The sequence below is a fragment of the Acartia tonsa genome, chromosome 12 (assembly GCF_053477335.1).
Source record: "Acartia tonsa isolate MP-2025a chromosome 12, ASM5347733v1, whole genome shotgun sequence".
In the NCBI taxonomy this organism is placed as follows: Eukaryota; Metazoa; Arthropoda; class Copepoda; order Calanoida; family Acartiidae; genus Acartia; species Acartia tonsa.
The window spans coordinates 33,389,870-33,411,779 of NC_137271.1; the positions used below are offsets into that span (position 1 = coordinate 33,389,870).

At 29.9% G+C, this 21,910-nt stretch overlaps 1 protein-coding gene across 1 annotated transcript in view; it reads left to right on the plus strand.

Annotated features, from left to right (window-relative positions):
• The first annotated feature begins 2,627 nt into the window (after positions 1–2,627).
• Positions 2,628–21,910, plus strand: part of LOC145334600 (uncharacterized) — a 90,030-nt gene continuing 70,747 nt past the window's right edge. The window contains exon 1 of the mRNA XM_080180119.1: positions 2,628–2,910. Within this exon, the coding sequence (XP_080036245.1) occupies positions 2,849–2,910 (62 nt within the window). The 5' untranslated portion in view covers positions 2,628–2,848. The remainder of the gene's footprint in view (positions 2,911–21,910) is intronic.

Sequence of the window (21,910 nt, forward strand, 5' to 3'; positions counted from 1 at the left end):
TGCTAGTTTTGATTTACTAGGTTTAAATTTTGGATCAATTATTTTTTTCCTGTAACAAAATTTACATTAACTTTTCGTGCAAAAATAAACCACTAAAAATAAAGAAAGGAGTCTGAAATTTTTGTGTAGATTCCTTAGGCAAATAAGAATCACAGTTCTATTATGCTTTGTGCCCGATTTTTACGTTTAAACCAATATAGTTATGTAATCTTTGTCCGACGTCCGTAGGTTTTTCGTTTAAATTTCGGATCAATTATTTTTTTTCTTTCACAAAAATAACGTTAACTTTTTGTGCAAAAAAAAACCCCACTTAAAATAAAGATAGGAGTCTGAAATTTTTTGTGTAGATTCTTTAGACAAATGAGAATCGCAGTTTTTTCATGCTTCATGATCGATTTTTACGTTTAAATCCCTTTAATTATGCAATCTTTGTCCGTAGGTACTACATTTAAAAAAGTCTTTTTTTATACTATTAAATAAAAAATGTTGATTGTCTTTGAGTTTCGTTAACTCGTTTGCCTTTCAATGTAGATCGATGAAATTTTAAACATAGCTAGTTAAAGTAGTTGGTAGTCTCTGTATAAAATTTCATTAATATCACATGAATACAAAAAAACTTATTACAATCGTAAAAAACGATACTAAAAACCATAACCCCAAATGAAAATAAAAAAAACATTTTTAAAATAAATTATTTAAGACTGTTCACGTTATCGTCAGCTAAGGGGTTAATACGAGCCCACTTATTGAAACCATTTTTAAGATTTTTCAAGAAAGCAAAAGTGTTCCCTATTTTCAGGCCATAACAGGGAGAGGGAAATGGCCACAAACCGGTTTCAACATATCCAACACAATTCAGAAATTCTTTATACTCAATCGGGTTTTTATTATGCTCCTATGTGCGGATGGGAGCTTTGCAAATCTTTACCCCATTCCCCTCCCTCTCTCTCTCTCTCTCTTTCCCCCACTCTGTCAATCTACGCCCCCTTTATCTCCCTCTTCTTCAAGCAGTGAACATGGAAATCATGGGTGGACGGCAAAATCACAAAATGAACTTTGATGAACATATTAATTTTGTCAATTTTGTAGGCTAGCTAAAATAGGATCAAAGTTATGAATTATTTAATAAGATATACAATTTCTATAAGTTAGAAAATCTCTTGCTAAAAATCTTCATAATAAAGATAGCAAGTAAAATTTGTCTGTTACTTCTAGCCGTGCTTTCAAATTTAATTTTAAGAAAATGGGAATATTTATTTTAAAAACATATTACTACATATTTTCATTTTGCTATTACTCAAATCCTAATCAATTTTATTCACAGTATTTTTGGCCTCTGTCAAATTTAAACTTTTGTCCTTTACGTCATGACATCATAGAAATATTTAAAATTACACCAGCGCCTTTGGCTTATAAGATAAATTTGAAGAATCCCTCAAATTAAGACCTATATCGGTCCAGTAATTAGCTAGAGCTTGATGTACAGATAAACATACATACTTTTTATGCAAAGATTTTGACAAAATAGCAATAAACAATTTTTGCATTAGTAACTCTGCTGGTATCAAATACACCGGTATCCTACCCCCGTCCCCCTCTACTATTTCACTCCACCCCCCCCCCCTCCAAACATGAAACTTCAGTTCCCATTTACTATAAACCTATACCTTTCACACCACCCGTCTCCCCCTCCCCCCTCACTCCCCTTAGTAAAGCCCCGCATTTCCGTCCGAATGAAAAATAAAAACGTAACTTGTGTTACTGTTCAGTAATAAATTATTCTATAGTATAAATAGAGTGTTATAATATTTTTTTGTGAATTTTCACGTTTTTGACCATTAAAGTGAAACTGATTGAAAAAAAGTCACTTGTAGTAGACATTTTATAAATCAAAAGTGATAAAAAATGTGAACTAATGATTTAAGTTGCATCAAAAACTATTTATGAATAAATCTTTGAAAATGTCAAAAAAAAAGCAGTGAAAAGACTTAATTAATATATAAAAGATATTTTTTAAATAAAAAATAAACCTACAAGCATATTTGACAAAGTTACATATAAATGCCAAGGCCCATTGAAAAATAAGCCTGAAAAGATATAAGCATACATATTTGTCCTTGAGACGAAAAACGGTGGTTTTTTCATCCTTATTCAAGCTGTGTGCTGTGCATCTTATCTGTTGTTGTTGTCTTAACTGTGGTTCTGCTGTGGTACAACAACAAAATAACAACATTTGCGGTTGAAACATTATCTTTTTTTCTTCCAGGGATTGTACATTTTTTCATCCTTAAGAAATTACAAAAATGTAAAATAAATAAAAATATGACTAATCTTAATATTCTTAGGTATCCTATTTGATAAAGGGATCAGTTCTTATTTGTTTGTGATGATCTCGAAACCACTGAACCGATTGAGTTCTTCATTTAAGGGACACTTTACACACAAGTATTGAGATGGTTTTATTCCATTTTTCAATTTCATTTTCTATCATGTATAGGTATAAGAGATGGATATAGGGTATTTTCATCTTTCCCCCTAAAATAGGTTCTAGAGGCTATGGTGTTGCCGTCAAGTAAATTTTTAGTTTCAAATCAAAAACACCATAAATTAGATTGAAAAAATGTACATTTTTTTGCAGACGAAAAAAAAACAAAGTTGCAAAAATAACTGAAATGCTCTGAAGCATTAAAAGTGATTTATAAAGAATAATAATAAATAAAAAATACTAAGAGTTATATATAGTTATATCAGATATATAAAAAGAAATATTATAAGTGATATGTAGAGAAAAAAAAAGATAAATATTATCATATTTGAACAGCTGGAAACAAAGTGAATAGAAAAAAATATGATGTCGAAAAAAGTGATTTTATTTTTGTGCTTTTTGCATTCTGCTTTTGCTGATATAAGGTAAGAATTTTATTTTATGTTTTCGCCATGTTTGCATTGTTTGGATTTTGCCCTACTTGTTAGATTTAATTTTGTATGTAAATATCATAAATTAATCATATTCGCAATTATTCAATAACTTTTAATCAGACAGGGTGTTCAAAAAAATGATAAATTATACATATAAATTTATTAGTTATAATACCTATTATATGAAACATGTTGTAGACCAAATATTATTTTAAATCAATCATTTCAAATGATTTATTTGCTAGATATATTGAAATTTAAAAATCAGCTAATAAACAAGCCAAAAATCCCTTTTATATGCCAATTTGTCTTTTATTGGTTTATTTTTTTGTAATACTTTTAAAATAAACAAATATGAAAACACGAAAAACAAATAAAACATGGCCTTATACGTAAAATTGAATATACATACTTACTAAAAGTATTGAATTGCTAGGTATTCCAAAAAAAACATATATTAGTAGTGCTGTTATTCAATAACTAGGTTCTATTCGTACGTCCCAAAACGTCAAAGTAAAGTATCCTATTATTTAAAGTAGCAGGGATTTTTTTTGAACTACTGAACCGAATGGGTTCTCTATTTTAGATAAGATTGACATAGGTCGTTTGATTGTTTAAGACTATTTTATTTTTAGTTCTTTTAGTCTTTTTCTGATCTTCAGTGTAAATTCCTTTTTTTATATTGAATATACTTTCTCTGTTATATAATCCCAAACCTTACAAAAATCTGCTTTTTAACCTATGTGCCTTAAATTCCGCCTTTTTATTACATTATCATATAATTTGAACCGCATTTTATTACAAAAGCACAAATTTATATGCTAGTGTTTCTTCTGGCAAATATAAAACACGACGCAAATGTGAAAATATGCGTAACTGAATAAACACCTAAAAGTTTCCATTTGAAAACTAGTAAAAAATTCATTGTTGACTTTTTGATTTAGCAAATCACGATGAATGTACGAAATTCAGGTTTTTTTTACTACCTCTTAACAAGCCATATAAAAATACATTACATTTCAAAGTGTAATATTTCAAATGAAAATATTATTTTTTACATTTTATTCACGATTTTTTAAATCTTGCCATATTTTAAAGATGTCTGTAGAGGATTTATAATTACTTGGATCTTACACTAGATTATCATGTACCCTAAAAAGTTAAAACTGTGAAATAACGACATCCTTCCACTTTACCCCAACTCCTCTCCTCCTACTGGATGAACGAACTTACCAATAAGTGATGTACATGTTAGCCATCTGATTGAATTGACGCGACTATAATGTCTGTCCACGTATAGTCTATATTTATTTTTTCAAAAGACATCATGTCAGTATTTACCACCTTTATTGTCGATATTTTATCAGTTGTTAGGCTGAAAAAACTAACCGTAAATTAAATTTAAATGGCATCTTTTGAAGACATTATTATTAGATATCTCTATTTCAATAACAATTAAACAATACATTTTAATTGTCATTCTTTTTAATTCATTTATAACTCTCATACTTTATTGACTTGAGTATTTTTCATTTAAACAAGGATGACAACATCCATTAAAGCGAAGCTCTAAAATTAGAAGGAAGGCGATAGAAACAAGAGTTTCAGAAGTGAATAAGTAGAAAATAAATGCAAATATCTAAATAAGATTTAACATACATTTGTTACAAAATTGCGTAAATACAGGTTACATTAAAGGGATAAACTTGATTTGATTATAAAGATGCCACGCTTATAATATTGTACCTTTTTGTCCTAGGAATCATTATTTCAAAAAATGATTAATAGGAAACCTATAGCATCTCAAAAGTTGTTCGAAATTCAATAATTATAAATCATCATCCAGTTATACTTAAGGACTTTCTGATAATGATTATGAAGTTGCTACGCGTTCAAATTGTATTATTCAAAGAATTTGTTCATGTAAAACCCTCAATAAAGAAAAACTTTGCTTTACAATTTTTTCCCCTTTGACTTTAAAATCCAAATTGAACAGAATTAGCAGAACTAATTGAATGATACTTATTTTGTCAAATTGAATTTACTTAAATCTAATTTAAATTAAAAATTCTTAATTAAACAAGAATAAGTAAGTTAGGATGATTAAAAGTCTTATATCAATAATTCTTCTATGATTTTAGAACACCTTTATTTATAGATAAATTAGTACAAAATAAAATTTTGTGATCTGGCTACAATAGTCGTTTCAGCGATGCTTCATTTTTTTAGAACTCACCTCAGAAATCATGATATACATATGTATAATTAAAAGAGAAGCTTCGCTGCTAAACTTATATAAAAACAAGGATGACAACATCCATAAAAGCGAAGCACTGAAACGGTAGGACAAATGGACATTAACAATTGTATAGTGTCAGAACTGAATAATCATAATATAAATTTATAAGAGTCAAAGCAAAATTGTAAGTAAATTTGTTGAAAAACTGCTTGATTTAGGATAATGTTTATGGACATACTTACATTTTTAGGACTTGATTATAGAGTTGCTTCGCTTATTACATTATACTTTGTTGTCCCAGGAATCAATATACCAAAAATCAGATCAATCGGATGATTAGATCACATAAAAATTTGTTGTTAAAAAAGTAAAAAAATCAACATGTTAAAAATGGACGTACGGACATTTTGGTGATTATTATAGAGTTGCTACGCTTTTTAAATCGTACCTAACTATTAAAGGAATCAACATACAAAATTTGAAATCGATAGGACAATTCTAACATGCCTAAATAAACGAAAAAAGCTATCCGTTACGGACGTACGGACGGACGGACGGACGTACGGACGGACCGACCCTAATTATAGAAAAGCATCGCTTTTAATAAATCCATAATTAGTGACTTTATGTTTACTTAGGGGAGCGTAAAATTAAGGTTGTGCATCCAAATCCGTACACTATTAATTCTTCAAGATCCTTATTTTATTTCTAGATAACGAATTGCCTCTATCTTTAGGGATCCAAAGGGATAAGACAAAGGTCGATAGATTAATATACATCCCCAATTATGATACACAAAATTACCTCTGAGTATATTAAAATTAGTGATTGAAACGTGTGAACAAACAAGTTAATGAAACAACCAGTCTAAATTCACTGAAGTCCCCAAAGTTGTTAGGCCAACCAATAAGAAAACGTTATTATCAAACTTGTTCCCTCTTTCTCTGCTCTTTCTTACTAACTCCAATTATTTGCTAATGTGTCTTTCTGAATAAATATGAAACGATGGAAATATGATAATATGCGAAAGTGAACGCACACCTAAATATTAAGTTAGGATGACAAATTAAAAATGAATCATTGCCGTCGTAAAAGTTTTGGAAAATACTGAGATTGACGTGACATGGCATTGAGCTGTAAATTACACTGGTACCCAAAGTTTTATCGCATTGGTTAGCCAAAATCATTGAGTACTTTTTCTTACAAATTCTTTTTTGATTTGTTCAAGGTAGCATTGTCTGAAGTTTTCAACCACCAATGATTTTAATTTGAATAGCTAATTGAGTAATGCTTTTATTTTGTTTTATCATCATTGTGGATGTATATCAATCTATCCGCCATTGTCTTATCCCTTAAGTTCCGAAGTGTCTAGAAAATTGAGTAATATGCCAATATTACAAAAAGAACAAAAATGTTTTCAAAGTCAAATATTGGTCGAATTAAGTCTCAAGTGTTTTTATACAAAGTTGTTTTAACTTTGTTGTTTCTTATTTGTTATAGATGTTTCACTCAAGGCCTAGGTAGATTAAATTCTGTAGATTAAAACTATTTGTTAAAAATTTTAATCCACTTTTTGGAAACACTGCAGTCAACACAATAACACCAAAAATAATTATTTATCGCATCGTATTTTAGACAGCTTTCCGCGGATATTAAAATGTAAAATTATAAGATTAGAACCAATTTTGTTAATTTTGTTTTATTATTTTTATTTTAATATTCGTTGAAAATTTTCTGTAATACGGTGTTATATTTGATGTTTCAGTATGTCTAAGAACCGGATACTAATCGGTTTCGAAGCTATTCTAGAAAAAAATATTTTATTTTAAGCCAAAGATTTAGCATAAAGCCAAAAGTTTTAATGCAATGAAGCATTGAAAAAGTAATCTGTCTAGAACTATTACAAACTTTTACTAAATCATAATTGCATTCCAATATGTGAAATAATTTTCGCATATTGCAAATCAGCAAAGTACTTTATATCGCAAAAAGAAGCAATCCTGTTATATAAAGTAAGTTATATTTGTTTGTCCATTGAAAAACACTTTACCATACAGGGAAAATTCATATTTATCACAGGATGGTTTTAGGCCATTTTAAAAGATATTAAGGTATAAGAAAACGAACTATAGATCTACTTCCCCAATTATTAACAAAATAACTGGAGTACCTTACCTAGTTGCTGGGGATACAGACGCTACAACTAAATAGCATGTTGCTCTGTTGTAATAAATTGCTATTAATTTATATTATGATTTAATTGTGATATATTTAACGGAAGTAATAACACACCACATTTTTTCTAAGTTAGAGACATTTTCTAAAAAAAAAAATAACGCCATGTTGATAATGTGTCAACCATGCACACTTTTATTTAGGCTTTATAATCGACACTATTACAATAACGTCATGTCGGTAATATGTCATCTTTAGACACTTTTTTACAGAACCTTTCACATTTTTCCAACAATAATTTTTATCTGCAGAAACGATAATTCAGTTTATCAAAAATAAGTATGCACATCAAATTCTGTACCATTGTCTTATCCCTTAAGATCCCTGATTATTATAATACTTAACCCTCTCCGTGTATTTGCATGGTTTTCTAATAAAAACTTAATAGACAAACTGTCCTTTTATTGTAGACAATAAAACAAGGATGACAATATCTTTAAAAAGAGACTCTTCAATAATACACAAACAACTATTGAGTGGCATCGTTTTTAAAATTGACAAATTGAAGAAAAAAAAACAGAATTTCTAATATATGGATGTATTTTTATAGGATGTTACATTTACAGAGATGCTTTACTTCGAGCATTGGACCTAATAGTTCTTGAATTAGCCATTCAAGTTAATGGGTCAAAGTATTGATTAAAAATTATAATAAAATTGAATTTGTAAATTGTAGCTAACTGTACCAGGAATCATCGTACAATGTTTAAAATTTCTAGGATGATTCAATAATTTGTGGATGTTGTCATCCTGGTTATGAATGACTTTTAGAAAATTAAAAATGTCTCCCGTTTTAATTAGACAGAATATTAACGGTTCGTTAATTTTACACAGAGATGTATATACCTTCCTACGGTGAAGTTACCAAAGTACCCTGCTAATGTATGTAGGATATACGTGGATATTATGAAAAATTGTTAGTCAATTTAGCTTGCTAACATGGACATAATTTATTGGTCAGTTTGGGATTAGATGGATGGGGGGATTGTTATTTTAGCCAGCTGCAGAGTACATAATAAGATAAAGATTATGATATAATAAATCCAATTACATAATATTTTATCAATGGTAATTTAACAACTATTTTTTTACTAGTATTTAGTGGTTTGTGTCAAAATTGGGTAGGGAGGGAAATAAATAGGCTAAAACCATCCAGTCACCTGTCTGAAGCATAAATCGAGATATCATCTGTTAAGTGAATTTTTAAGGATATTAACCCGTTTTTTTAGACTGCCACTACTGATAAAGTAACAGGTGCTTATTCTTTTTTTAATTTCTGTTTTCTTATCGGGCCTTTTCTATCCCTATCTGTCTAACTGTTGGAATGAAATCTAAAAGTGGAATTCTCATTAAATAACAAAAGGCCCGTTTCTATTTTATTTTGAGAATTACTTTATGGCCATAGGTAGTATCCTGCTTTTTTGTAGCGAAGCTACTCTATAACTGTGATACATTTATGGAGGTAACACTTAGGAGCCATTGGACTGTAAATTTTGTTTTACATATAATCTTGATTAGTTGGTTCAAACAAGCAGAGTTTAAACTTTCCAACAACAAAAAATTTAAATCTACAAAAGGGTTAATTTTGTTTATCATTCATCAATTTAACATTCACTGTCTTATCCCTCAAGATCCCTAGGTACTTCTGTAAGTCATACTGTCGAGAGTAATAGAAATAAAATGTCAACCTTACATACAGACATTTTCAAATTATAGAGATGCTGTTCTGTTAAAAATTGAATAAGGGAAAAATATTTAAATTTTTATCTCCCCCCTTTTTTCTTTTTCTTTTTGAAGTAAATAAATTTACAAATATTTTGAAAGTTTATTGAAATGTAACAAGATTTAGAATAGCATAGCTACTCTATGATTGTATATGCCTGTTTGCCATAGAAATAGTTCGCATTTATAGGATGTATTTTCCTTTTTTCATACCAAAAGTCAGCTATTTTTAAGCTAAATATATAGCTTTTAAACATCTGATTCATCAAGGACGTCCAAGGGGGGGGGGGTAAAGTGGTGATTACACCCCCCCCCCCATTTAAAATTTACCCCCACCTTAGGGGTGCCCCCAAACAATTCCCCCCCCCCAATAAAAAAGCTTGGACGCCCCTGTAATTATGCTTAAAATAATATTTTTGACAAAGTAATGTAATATGATTTTGCTGCACCTCATTTGAATATGACTTTCCTTGTTAGAATCTGAATTAGAATGTAAATATTTTCTCCTTATGAAAATATCGATACATAAAGAAATATGGCAACCGATGTAAAACTATTTTGCATACAAAGTTTTAAACACATTGCATTGGTATTATTTTCTTACCAATGCATTGTATTGTACTGTCTTTATACATTTTTGCGTATCTTGACCATTAATAATTTGATAATCAATTTTTCCATGTATATTGACACTATAACTACATGCACACTTTTTTTTTCATGAACTCGAAAGGGCAATTTTTTTTACTTAAAACGGCATAAGTTTTTTTGAAACTAGGTAATCTTGTTTAATTTTAATTTTTATGGTAAATGTATTTATATCCCTAAAGCAAAGTTGTCTAAGGCAGCAAAAAAGTGACTTGAATTTCAGACACTTTTAGTTCAGTAGTATTTTCAACTTTTTTTAGTGTTTTCATGATGTAACTAATATTCTATACACGACTTTTTGAGCTATTACAATCACCAAATAATAAATATAGAAGTTATAGATCGCTAATCATTTAATTAAAACAACATGGTCACAATGTAGGAATTATCAGATCATGTCTTGGGTTAGTAATTGTACACATTTTTGGTACAAACCGTTAGTTAGTTTTTTGATTTATCTATATAATAAGTAAGCTTTGGAAGAATGAAATAATCTTCTTCACTAGAAATTCCTTTTTAAGTTGTACTGATTTTTTTTTGTCTGATTGACCATCTAGATCAATAAATTTATTCCACAAACATAAGTTTTGTTTCAAATATATTTTAAAATCCTATCCTATGTAAATGATTGCATTACTATAACATCCTTAAAATTAATTTATAACTATAAAATAATTAAGAATATTTTGTCCCTGTTTTGAACGAACACATCACTGGCGAAGAAAATGAGAAATTACTGGGTGAAGTTAATTGACACATTGTGGGCGTACCTAGGCTGGGGGTGGAGCCTAAAGTCAGCGATCACCTCCTTACAACATTATGACAACAGACTCTTACTTACTGAAAACCTACTGTAATACTATAATGTAATGTTTTATGGAAATCGCCCCCAAAAGAAAAAGTAGGAGATAGTATAGGGAAAATATATATTTTTAGAGCAAAAAAAAGAATCTTATAAAGCGTCTAATACGACTCTATGAGTATTTCAGCTAATATAACGCAGTTAGATCAAAATTCGGTTATTTAATCAAAATATGAGTATGCAGTGTATAAACTTATTTTCCAATAATTTTAATCTACGGAAGGGTAATTTAGTACATAATATCCCATAAGTTCCCTATAGCCTGCATAATGGTCAATTTAGAGTTTATTTGTCTTTTGGCTAAAAATTGACTTTTGTTTTGTGGCGTCAAAAAATTTGATTTTTGAGGAGGGAGGGTAAAATTTGAGAACAACCGCGTTAAAGAAATTTAATATTGGGAAGAAAATTTTATATATTGCTTTTCTTATTTTTGATAGAAACAAAATTTTGAATATTGAAAATTCAGTAAAACTGTAATGTTGTTATTATATCAACAAAGAACTATGTTGTGGCTGCAAAATAATAGTATTTTTTTCAGTTTGGAAATATCTAAATGTAAGATGAAATTAGATCAGAAATCAAGACACACACATACAGATATATAGACAAGGGCAATTGTTACCATGAGTTTCGCAACAAAACAACTTTTAGATTATTTATTATTTCAATCTTAAGAATTTAAAGATTTTAAAGAAATACATATTAAAATTAATTTACAGTATGGCCTCGAAACCGGTTAATATCTGCAGGATAATAACCTTTTCTCGACTATGCTAAAAATCCATGTATGACATGGTATTACAGACACTTTTCCATGAACATTAATATAAAAAGCATAAGATTAACACCAGTTTGATAGCCAGGGCTTTCGGTCCTACAGGACTAACAAAACTAGTTTGAATTTTTTAAATTTTCATTTTAATATCCGCTGAAAGTTAATTGTAATACGATACGAATAATGATTATTACGAGATTAGAGACCAAACGGACCTACGGATTTAAAAAGCAGCTTCACTTCCAATATTTACCCCATCATATATGAGATCTAAAAATCTAGAATAAATAAGGGAAAATTGACTATTTTGTGTGTGTTTTCTACAGACTATAGTTAAAATATCATTATCTGGCCGTCTCTCAATCAATACCTATAATCAGAAAATACCAGGGAAGGAAGGGGATATAGGACCGTAATTTTTATTGGTACACAAAGTTTTTTAAACAGGGTCTCTTGTTAATTGGCCTTAAAATTATTATTTAATCGTGAATTGTTGGTTTTCAACTAAAAATTTTTATCTACAGAAGCGGTTAATTTTGTGTATCATCATTGGGCATGTAAATCACTTTGTCATCCATTGTCTTATCCCTTAATAACCCTGATTGAAACAGTTTAGGATATTTTTGCTATAATACTAAAACGCTAAAATCATGAAATTCCAATTAAGCCAACAAAAGAAAATTTTACCATTTTAGAAAATTTTATAGTGGGATGAATTTACTTAATTTATGAGCGAAGATACTCACCAAATGATTATCCGCTAGTTTTTTAAAACCGTTTGTCCGTTAAGATTTTGTTAACCATTGAACTGCATATATTAGGAAAGCTTTATATCTTTCTGGGAATTGATTTAGGCCATTTTAGTTTAAAATTGAAGTCTTGGGTTGGTTTTAGGCAATTCTAATACAGAGTCCTTAGATGCTAGGGGTGCAGCTATTTTTGGAATTTCATAATAAGTAGAAGTAGCCATTGATGACATATTAACGACATGTCATTATGACTAAATTCTGATTTTTTTTTAAAGTTTTACATTTTACATCACCATACATGATTTTACACAGAAATAACTGTTTATGAAATTTAGCAAAAATCCATTCAATTAAATAATATGAATACAGCCCTCCGGGCTTTCCTGAACTACTGTTATCCTTTCACACTTTCCTACGGGGCTCTGGGAATGGGTTAGGTAATCTAAAAAAAGGATTTATTTTTGGCCATGATAAAATGATTACTGGAAAGCTTGTTATTGGCATTAATTTCTATGTAAATAAAAGGTATCAAAAATCTTTGTATAAACTATTAGTTGTATATCAATGAAATGCTTTAAGTTTAAGATGTATCTAATTTTACAGTGTCCAAAGGCATAAAAACTACCTAATATAAAACCATCTCTGTACCATGTTAAAGCCTCATAAAATAAAGAACCCAATTGGTTCAATAGTTCGCTAAAACAACAAAAATTTACTACTTTATAGATCAGAATGTCAAGAATATATATGATTCTTAAAAAGTTAAAAGTTCTGATTTACATTTCATTTTGCATAAAAATTATCCCTAACCGTATCTGTGTCACTGTTTTGGTCAAGCTTTGATAAAATAATTGGTTAATTTTCAATACAGATTGTTCAAATTTTGCCATAAGGGTGTCCTATACTAGTGGGTGTTTTTACACTCCCCCAACTGTATTACAATTTCAAATTATTAGAACTCTGGAAGGAAAGAGAAATAGGACTGTAAATCATATTGGTACCAAAATATGTATTAACAAGTTTACTCATTTGCAAGTTTATGTTGATTTTTATTAACTCTTGGATTTGTAGGTACAAACTAGAAGTGTCCAATAATTTCCAACAACAATTTTAATCTACAGATGGGGACATTTTGTTCATTATAATTAGTAATGTACATAATTGAATCGTCTATTTTCTTATCCCTTAATATCCCTGGACTTACTATATCTACTGTGTCTTTTATAACATATGTAGCTCCAATAATTTGCGTAAGTGAATGCACACCGTTCCAGAAGGTTTTAATTTTGTCTGCGAAACTGTCAAATCTGCAAATTAATTATTTTGCAAAAATGGTTCATATCCGCAAAAAAAAGACATAGCAAAATAGAGCATCATGTAGGATGTTAAATTTTGGGAGTAAATATATGAAATCTTAAGGGATAAGACAATGGACGATTCATTAATGAAAGTCCCCAATGGTGACAAACAAAATCACTCCATCTGTATCAGAAATTATTGGTTTTGACACTTGTCAGCCAATTAAGATTTAATCAGAGTACCTACTACAATTTTTTTTCTTCATAAACTAACAAATAAAACTTTTACTTTGGATACCTTTTATAATTTCCAGTCCAATGTTACCTTACCTTTCTAGTAAAAGTAGTAAAAATTCATGTTATACCTAATCACCAAAAGAATCAAGCATTTAAAATAAACATACTTTTGTTGTGAAGTTACAATTCATTTTAACTAATTTTTTTTATCCTTTTCAGGTATGAAATACAAATTAGTTGCAATAAGATGACGTTTTTGAGATTTTAATAACAGGTGACATTGTAAAAACACACTAGAAGAGAGAGAGAGAGGAAGGCCCGCAGGGTAAAATGACACATACGGTGTTTTTCTCTCCAATAAACACATATACACTTTAATATTATGTTATAATTTGAGATTTTATACAGTAGGTTTGCTTTTAAATTTTCAACCAGTCAAAAATAAAAAAAAAACATTATAGGTATGGGTATTGCTTTGAAATAGCAAGGCTTTAAATTTGAAAAAAATATATAAAATTGAAGAAAAAGTTAAGACACTTCTTGCGGATTTTTAGACAGCTGGTTTTTAATTATTACAACAATTATTAAATATTTAGGTAATTTTACATCTTTTTATTATATCTGCATTCAAATCTTTTTGTATACATATATATACACTAGCGGCTTCGTCCCTAGCCTCTAGGGGCTTTGCCCCAAGAGGTGATCAAAAAAAAAAGATTTTGGCGAAATTCGTAAAAGGACCAAGGAAATCTTCAGCAAAAAAATGGGGGGGATTTTTTGTTTTTGTGGGGGTTGGGGGTGTCCTACCCCCCAAGAAAATAGCCTAAAACCATTACAGGATCAGAAGGTATATACCCTGAAGAGTAGAATCCGATCGGTTCAGTGGTTACCAAGATCTTAAGGGACGGACAGACAGACAGACAGACAGACGGACGGACAGATATCATTCTACATTGTATTATAGATATATGTTTCTTTTACAATAGAGAAGCTACCATATATTTTTCTATTTAGTTCATACGTCTTTTCGTCCATCTGAAAAAGTGATATAAAATAATACCTTTCTCATAACCATATTGATGAAATAAGAATCAAATAGTATAATCTGTTAGATAAGCATCTGAATTTTATTGTGAAGATTATTTTGACTATTCTTCAGCTCATTAATTTATCTTCCTTTGTCCTATATATGCACCCTTTAAATTTCTTATACCTTTAAGGATATGAAACATAGGACATAAGACGGAAGTCCAATGAAAGTTTATGTTTTTCAAATATCGCTAATTTTATTTGTTTTGAAGATAGCAATGTTTTTCTGTCTTAAAAACTAAAGTAACTTTACAAAGAGTCTAAGAAATGAGCCATGTGACGTCATAAAAGTGAGGAAGATGACAGAAAAAGTGGGAAAGAAAACCCCTAAAAGATAAACCCTCATTTTTATGACGTCACTTGGCTGATTTTTGAGACACTTTGTAAAGATACATGTCTCTTATGATCTCTTAGATTATGTACCAATAAATTAATCGACGTACTAACAATAAATAAAGGTTCTCATTGCTGATTTATTATTATTTTACAACCCTGTTTTTCCCTCTTAGACTGCACTAGTTTAAGCTGTATTGGAGGACAACTATGAAAGTTTTAATTACACCATGTTGGACAAATCCATATACACTACTCCTGTTAATCTGTAGTGCTTTTATTGTTTCAACATAGTTTCAGGCAATAATCTCATTCAAATATAAGGTTTTCTGTCTGAATCTAAAGATCTTGGAAAATACTGATCTGAAGCCTAATAAATGTCTTGGGGTGGTTTTAGGCTATTTTACTTACCCTAGAGGTTATAGGGGCGAATTAAATTCTACTTTTACATAAAGTAGAAAGTTTTTTCTCTTAACCGATAAAATTCTCCATGATAGGGAAGATTTACAAAGATATCGGGAGGAGTTTATAAAGTTTTTGGGTGGTTTCAAGAAGTTTTATCTCGTCTTTCGTGGATGCTAGGGTCACAACCAAGAGTATGTAACATATAAGCAAATACCACTTTTATTAAATAACATCCATATAGTCGACATTAACCGTTTGAGATTGTTAGTCAACAGTTTGGTTTAAGGTTAACAGAGTTATGTTACTGCCTAGAGTAATTTGTCACAGCAAAATAAGCAGTAACCCTTGTTATAATCTCACTGTTACATTACACAATGAAATTATCTTAGGTATCTCACTGTGTGTGAAAAAGAAGACCCTCTTTTATATAGGTTCACTTTGGATTAAAAATGGACAAAAAATGATAAATCGGAATATTCTTATGCTTAAGTAAAGCACTGTCAAGACAAAATTGTAGTCATAATGTCATTAAAATATCGTTACGGCGATAATATGTCATCGCCACTTTTATATAATGGACTAAAATTTTCCCTTCTGTAGATTAAATTTATTGGTTAAAAAGTTTTGACACTGCTAAGCTTAACCAACCAATTAAGGTTTAATAAAAGTAGTCAATGTTTTAATCAAGCAAATTAAGAATTGTAATAATTAAACTTTGGGTAACATAATAATAAATTATAGCTAAATGTCCCCTCCCTCCTGTATGGTGTAATAACAGAATAAAATGTATTTTATACCATCTAGAAGTAGGAGACAAATTGATAATAAGCCCCCCTTCCCATCATTTTTTAAGCAATACATAAAGAACTTTGTACTCCTTAATTTTTTTTTTTTGGGGGGGGGAGGGGGAAGAAAATATTTTTTTTTGCACATTCTCATGGCTATGTGCCACTTATATGGGAACTTTGATTTTGTTTTTATAATGAATTTACTGAATATCCTTAACACACACACAAACACACACACCACACTCACACAAACACACCGCGCCCACACTCACAGCCAAGCACACATCCTTATGATTAAAAGGAAATCAGAAAATCATTAACTATCCACCTATCTATTTATCTATCTATCTGTATAAATTAATTTTCCATTATAGTCCAGACTATAATTTTAAAATCATAAGAATGGCCAGTTGAATTCTTTAATCACGATTTTACCCCAAAATGAAACAATAAAAAGAAAAAAAGCTTTTACATTTTTTTGTTAATGATAATCATAATTTAAGCAAATTTATTGTTCTTCTGCATTTAAGATTACAATAATTTGAATCATTATTAATGGGAATCTTCACAAAAAAAGCAGCCTAAAAAATCACGTTTTCCTTTTAGTCTCTCTGACAAACGAACATATCTATAGAGTATCTTCGCTTCTAAAAAGAGTTTTAGCATGTCAAAAAAACAAGCAAAAAATAGGGAAATTTAACAAGGGTAGACCACACAAAACACTTTTTGTTTTAATTAACCAAAACTAACGCTTTGTTCTTTTTATGTTTTTTTTAGTAGCGCAGCTACTCTATAATCAAAGTATGTATGTTAGAAACACTTACGTAAAACTACGTTTTATATTCTGTTTTAATAGGTATAAAAATAGATAAAGAAATACAAAATGATAAAAATTCTAGTTATGCTGTAGAATACTAATATAGTATATTTTATAAATTACTGTCTTATTTTTCCCCGCTTTTTATGGATATAATTATCGTTGTTTTTTTAATTTGTATTTTTTAGTGTACATGTGTCTTTTGTTTAGGGTTTTATGGTGTATGTTTCTTTTTAATTAATGGGTTCTAGGCATATGGTTCTAACTTTTCCGCAAGCCCAAAAAATAATATTTTTAAACTTAACATTTTCTTTTATCATGCGACTGCGCCCCATAAGGTAAAGGGTGTGCAAAAAAATGCGGACTTTTTTAAAATTGAAATTGCGCGGCTTGTGTTAATAGTAGAAATATGTTATGCATATCGTTAGAACCGGTATGAACTCTAGTTTTTGGAAATATAAGAAAGGATCCTGTGCTACGTATAGTTTAGGAGCTACGTGGTGAAATGTCATTATTGCCTTAAAACTTGACTTGCGAGTATATCATTAAAGATTAAATTAAAGGGTATGCATATAAAAATACATACATTTTTAAAATTATAATTGCTCAGCTTTTGTTAATAGTAGAAAAACGTTATGCATACCATTAGAACCGCTATAAACTCTTCTACTATTAACACAAGCCGCGCAATTTCAATTTTAAAAAAGTCCGCATTTTTTTTGCACACCCTTTATATAGGTACGATTTCTCGAAAAGTGAATTGACCCTCCCACTAAATAGATAAAAATCTTTAAATGGACCAGTAAGAAACTTCGGACTAGTGCAGGTTACTCAGATCGTTCGGTACAGACACGCAGATAGACATCCTGTTACTTTAGTATATATAATATAGGAATCATTATAAGCAAAAATATTTCATTATGTTGCATTTTCTTTATAAAATCTAAGCAAAGTCTTTTAGTTAATTGTCTATATTATGATTATTTAGCTGGAGGCTATGTTTAATTAACACTTTCTTATGGTTTTTCTATGAATGAAAAACAACTCTAATAGGGGTGTTTAATATGATTGAGGGTTTATTCACTTCCGCAAATTATAACATCATCTTGATATTTTATCCTTATACTAAAGTAACATAATTTCTGTCTGTTTGTGTGTTTGTGTGTCTGTGTGTTTGTACCGAAGGATCTCGCTAACCGCTAAACCGATCGGGTTCTCCTTAACAGGGTATCTTCTCATAGGTCCCAGGAAGGTTTATAACTATTTTAGGGGAGGGTACCATCACCCTCCCAAGAGAAATCACAATATATCGAAATTTTTCTCTCTCGAATACGTACCATTGCATGGTATCGTAGAATCTTGATAGAGACTCCCACGTAACATTGCAAGGTATCATATTATTTAAAAAAAAAACATCTAAAGTGCCACTAGAGGCCTCTAGGGGCTTAGCCGCTAGTAATCGCATAAAGACACATAATGAAATGGACAAAAGATAGGGTGTTTAGAAGAGTGAAGGAGTAGTTATTTATCTCATCACATAAAGACAGCCTTCCACGGATATCAAAATGAAAAATTTAAGATTAAACCTGTTTTATTAGCCCCTAGTGGCCGAAGGCTCAGGCTATCAAAACTTGTATTAATGTTATGTTTTTTTTATTTTAATATTTATGGAAAATTGTCTGTAATACGATGTTATACATGATTTTTCATTATGGTTGAGAACCTATTCTAATCCAGCGGATAATAATCGGTTTTGAAGCCATTCTGGGGAAGGGAATATTATGATATTTTGTGCTGTTGTAATAATTTGCGTTTCATATTAGTTTCTTATGTGATACACAAGCGTAAGTTAATGCACACCAAATGTTTGTGTGGGGTAATATTTTTGAAAGTTAGAATTTATCAAAATTCCCTGAGGGTGTTTAAATACCCCCCTAATATCATCTTAGTTTAATTTCCCAAAACACTTATGATACACACCCGAGTTACTTTCATATCTTCAGGGGGAGGGATGGGACATTGGACTGTAAATAATACTGGTATCCAAAGTTTTATAAACACGTTCTCTATTCTTTGCCTTTAAAACTTTGGAGACCTTTATAACATCTTCAAACATTTAGTGTTCAAATTTAGGGGTAATTTTTTTATCATAAGTAGAGTGAAGCCCAATTTGTCCCTTGTAAGCCCAATTTGTATCCCTTGTTCCTGATAATAGCACTCATGGTGCAGTCATAAATGAAATAATTAACATTTAATGCCTTAATTTGAGATACCTTGATATTTCAAAATTTACAAACACATTTTGTAAAAATTAATTGAAAAACTAATTTAATTTCTAATGTCTTCAATATGGTATAAAATATGAGTGATAATATCGGTTATTTTTAATAGACAAAAGTAATCATAACTGACTTATTATCGATATGACATTACTTTCTAATACTTATATAATAACATTTTGAAATATCTGGAAGTTTTGAAATTTTGTACCACTCAAAAGAATGGTTTTAGCGCCTTAAGGCGGCAATCTTTGGGTTTACTCACGCCTATATTTTCACCAGCGGGGGGGGGGATATTCTGAAGAACAATTAGTATCTCAATATAAAGATGATATGCCTATAACATTGTGACTAATAGTCCCACGAATTGCTAATTCAAAAAACAAATTGTTAATTTGGTGTAGAAATAGCTAAAAAATTGAATTTTAAAAATGGACATACGGACTCTCTGGTAATGATTGTAGAGTTGCTACGCTTTCTAGACTACAAAATTTGTTAATAGAATTTCCATGTAAGGTTTAAATTTAAAATGACCATTCTAACATGTCTAAATTCCAAAGTTCTTTTTTTTTAAATCAACTTTTTTTTGTGAAAAATAATTACTTTCCCAAAACCATAAAACCATCATAAAAAAAACATCGCGTTATTTTCATTTAATTGTGATACTTTTAATGACACTTTGGTTGTTCTTAGTCATTTCTTTCAATATTACTACTAGCTGCAGCTATCCCCAGTAAAGATAAAGAAAATTGCTTCTTCTGTAGATTAAAATTTTGGTTGAAAAGTTTAAACACTTAAAGTTTTAATTAAGATTTGATAAAAGTACCCAAAGTTTTTAATGGAGGGAGGGGAGAGTTGAGATCCCTCCCCTTTGAACAAAACACTCTAAACATTAGAGTAAAACACTAGAGGTAGAAAGGGTTAAATGACTGTATCTCCCAATCGCAATCGTCTTGTGCAACCTTCCTATTGGGTCATTGAAAAGCAACCAATGGTATTGCTTAAATTAAAACAGCTAAGTAGCAGGAAATTATTTAGAAGCAGACGAAAGAGGTCTTTAAAAAATGAAGGGAGGTAGTTGTCTGTATATACATCTATACTATAGATCTGTTCTCTAAACCATGTCAGTAAGAAAGTTGTTCAGTAAGGATTTTTTTCCCTGGATTTTTTAAATTGTCCAAAAAATCTCATTACCATGCCATAGTGCGGCCCAATTAAAGTAATTCTTTTATACTGTTAATCTTTATTGTGGTCATTTAGATCATAGGAACAGACAGAGATAGGTTATCTAAAAGATAGGGGATATGGCACTTTTAAAAAACTTCACTTTAAAGTGGCAGTTTCTTCACCTTTTTATTATTTTTAATTTTCAGTAAAAAAAATGACTTAAACTGTATATCGATAAATTTAATTTTATAATGAATATCACTGTTTAAGCATTGTAGGGTGCATTTTTATTCTGTAATATTTTTTATACATTAAATTGATTTATTTATTATTTTTAGGTGAGTTTGGAATTCTATAATGCAAAGAAGAACGATATGTCCGTCCGTCTGTTTGTACGCCTAAAGCTTAAGATCTCTGTAACCGCTTAACTGATTATGCTTTACTCTTAATAGAATATAGCTACTGGTCCTGCGGTTTTAGAATTACAAAAATTACACATAAATAAAAAACAGAATGGCAAATCTACGATTTATAGAACACGCTTTGCGTGTTTAAAATGAACAACAAATGAAATTGCCTATAGGGCGTTGAAAACAAAATTACATAAAATTTAGAGTTAATTAAAAAATCAAACAAAAAGTATTGGTTGTCAGTAGGTTACTTTACTGGGTGGCTTGCATAGATCAACCAATCATAACATGTATATTCCCGTTGATGATAAACAAAATTACCTTTTCTGTAGATTAAAATTGTTGGTTGAATACTTTAGTCACTAATAGTTTGGAACCAATATTTAAATCACAAACAAATTAAATTTCTGGGCCAAAGATACGGGTTTATAAAACTTTGGGTACCAGTGTAATTTACAGTCCAATATCCCCTCCCTTCTCTGAAACTTATGAATACTTTTATTATTGTCAAAAATCTATATTTAATTTTTGTTGTAGATATAAGTAAAAAGTTTGTTTATTGATAAAATGATATTGTTTGATGAAGGCTCCTGATTGGTTTTAAATTGGTAATGGGGTGTTTCAACATACTAAGACTATTATTCCAACAACAGAATTATTCCACTTCCTATTACCATTTTCAAATTATAATTTTTAACGCGATTTTTCATTCGTTGGCTTGACAAAATTTGGGGACTTTTATTAAATCTTTATTGTGCTTTACAAACCGTCAGTGTCTTATCTTTTCCACAGTTAGTCAACAAAAGGGTTAATTTGTTTATCGTATTAAGGGTTCGTACATAAATCAATTGTCTATTTTCTTATCTAAGTAACGCTCTTGAACTAAAAGATACTAAACTGGTAAAAAATATCGATTCACAAAAAAAGTCCCATGACTT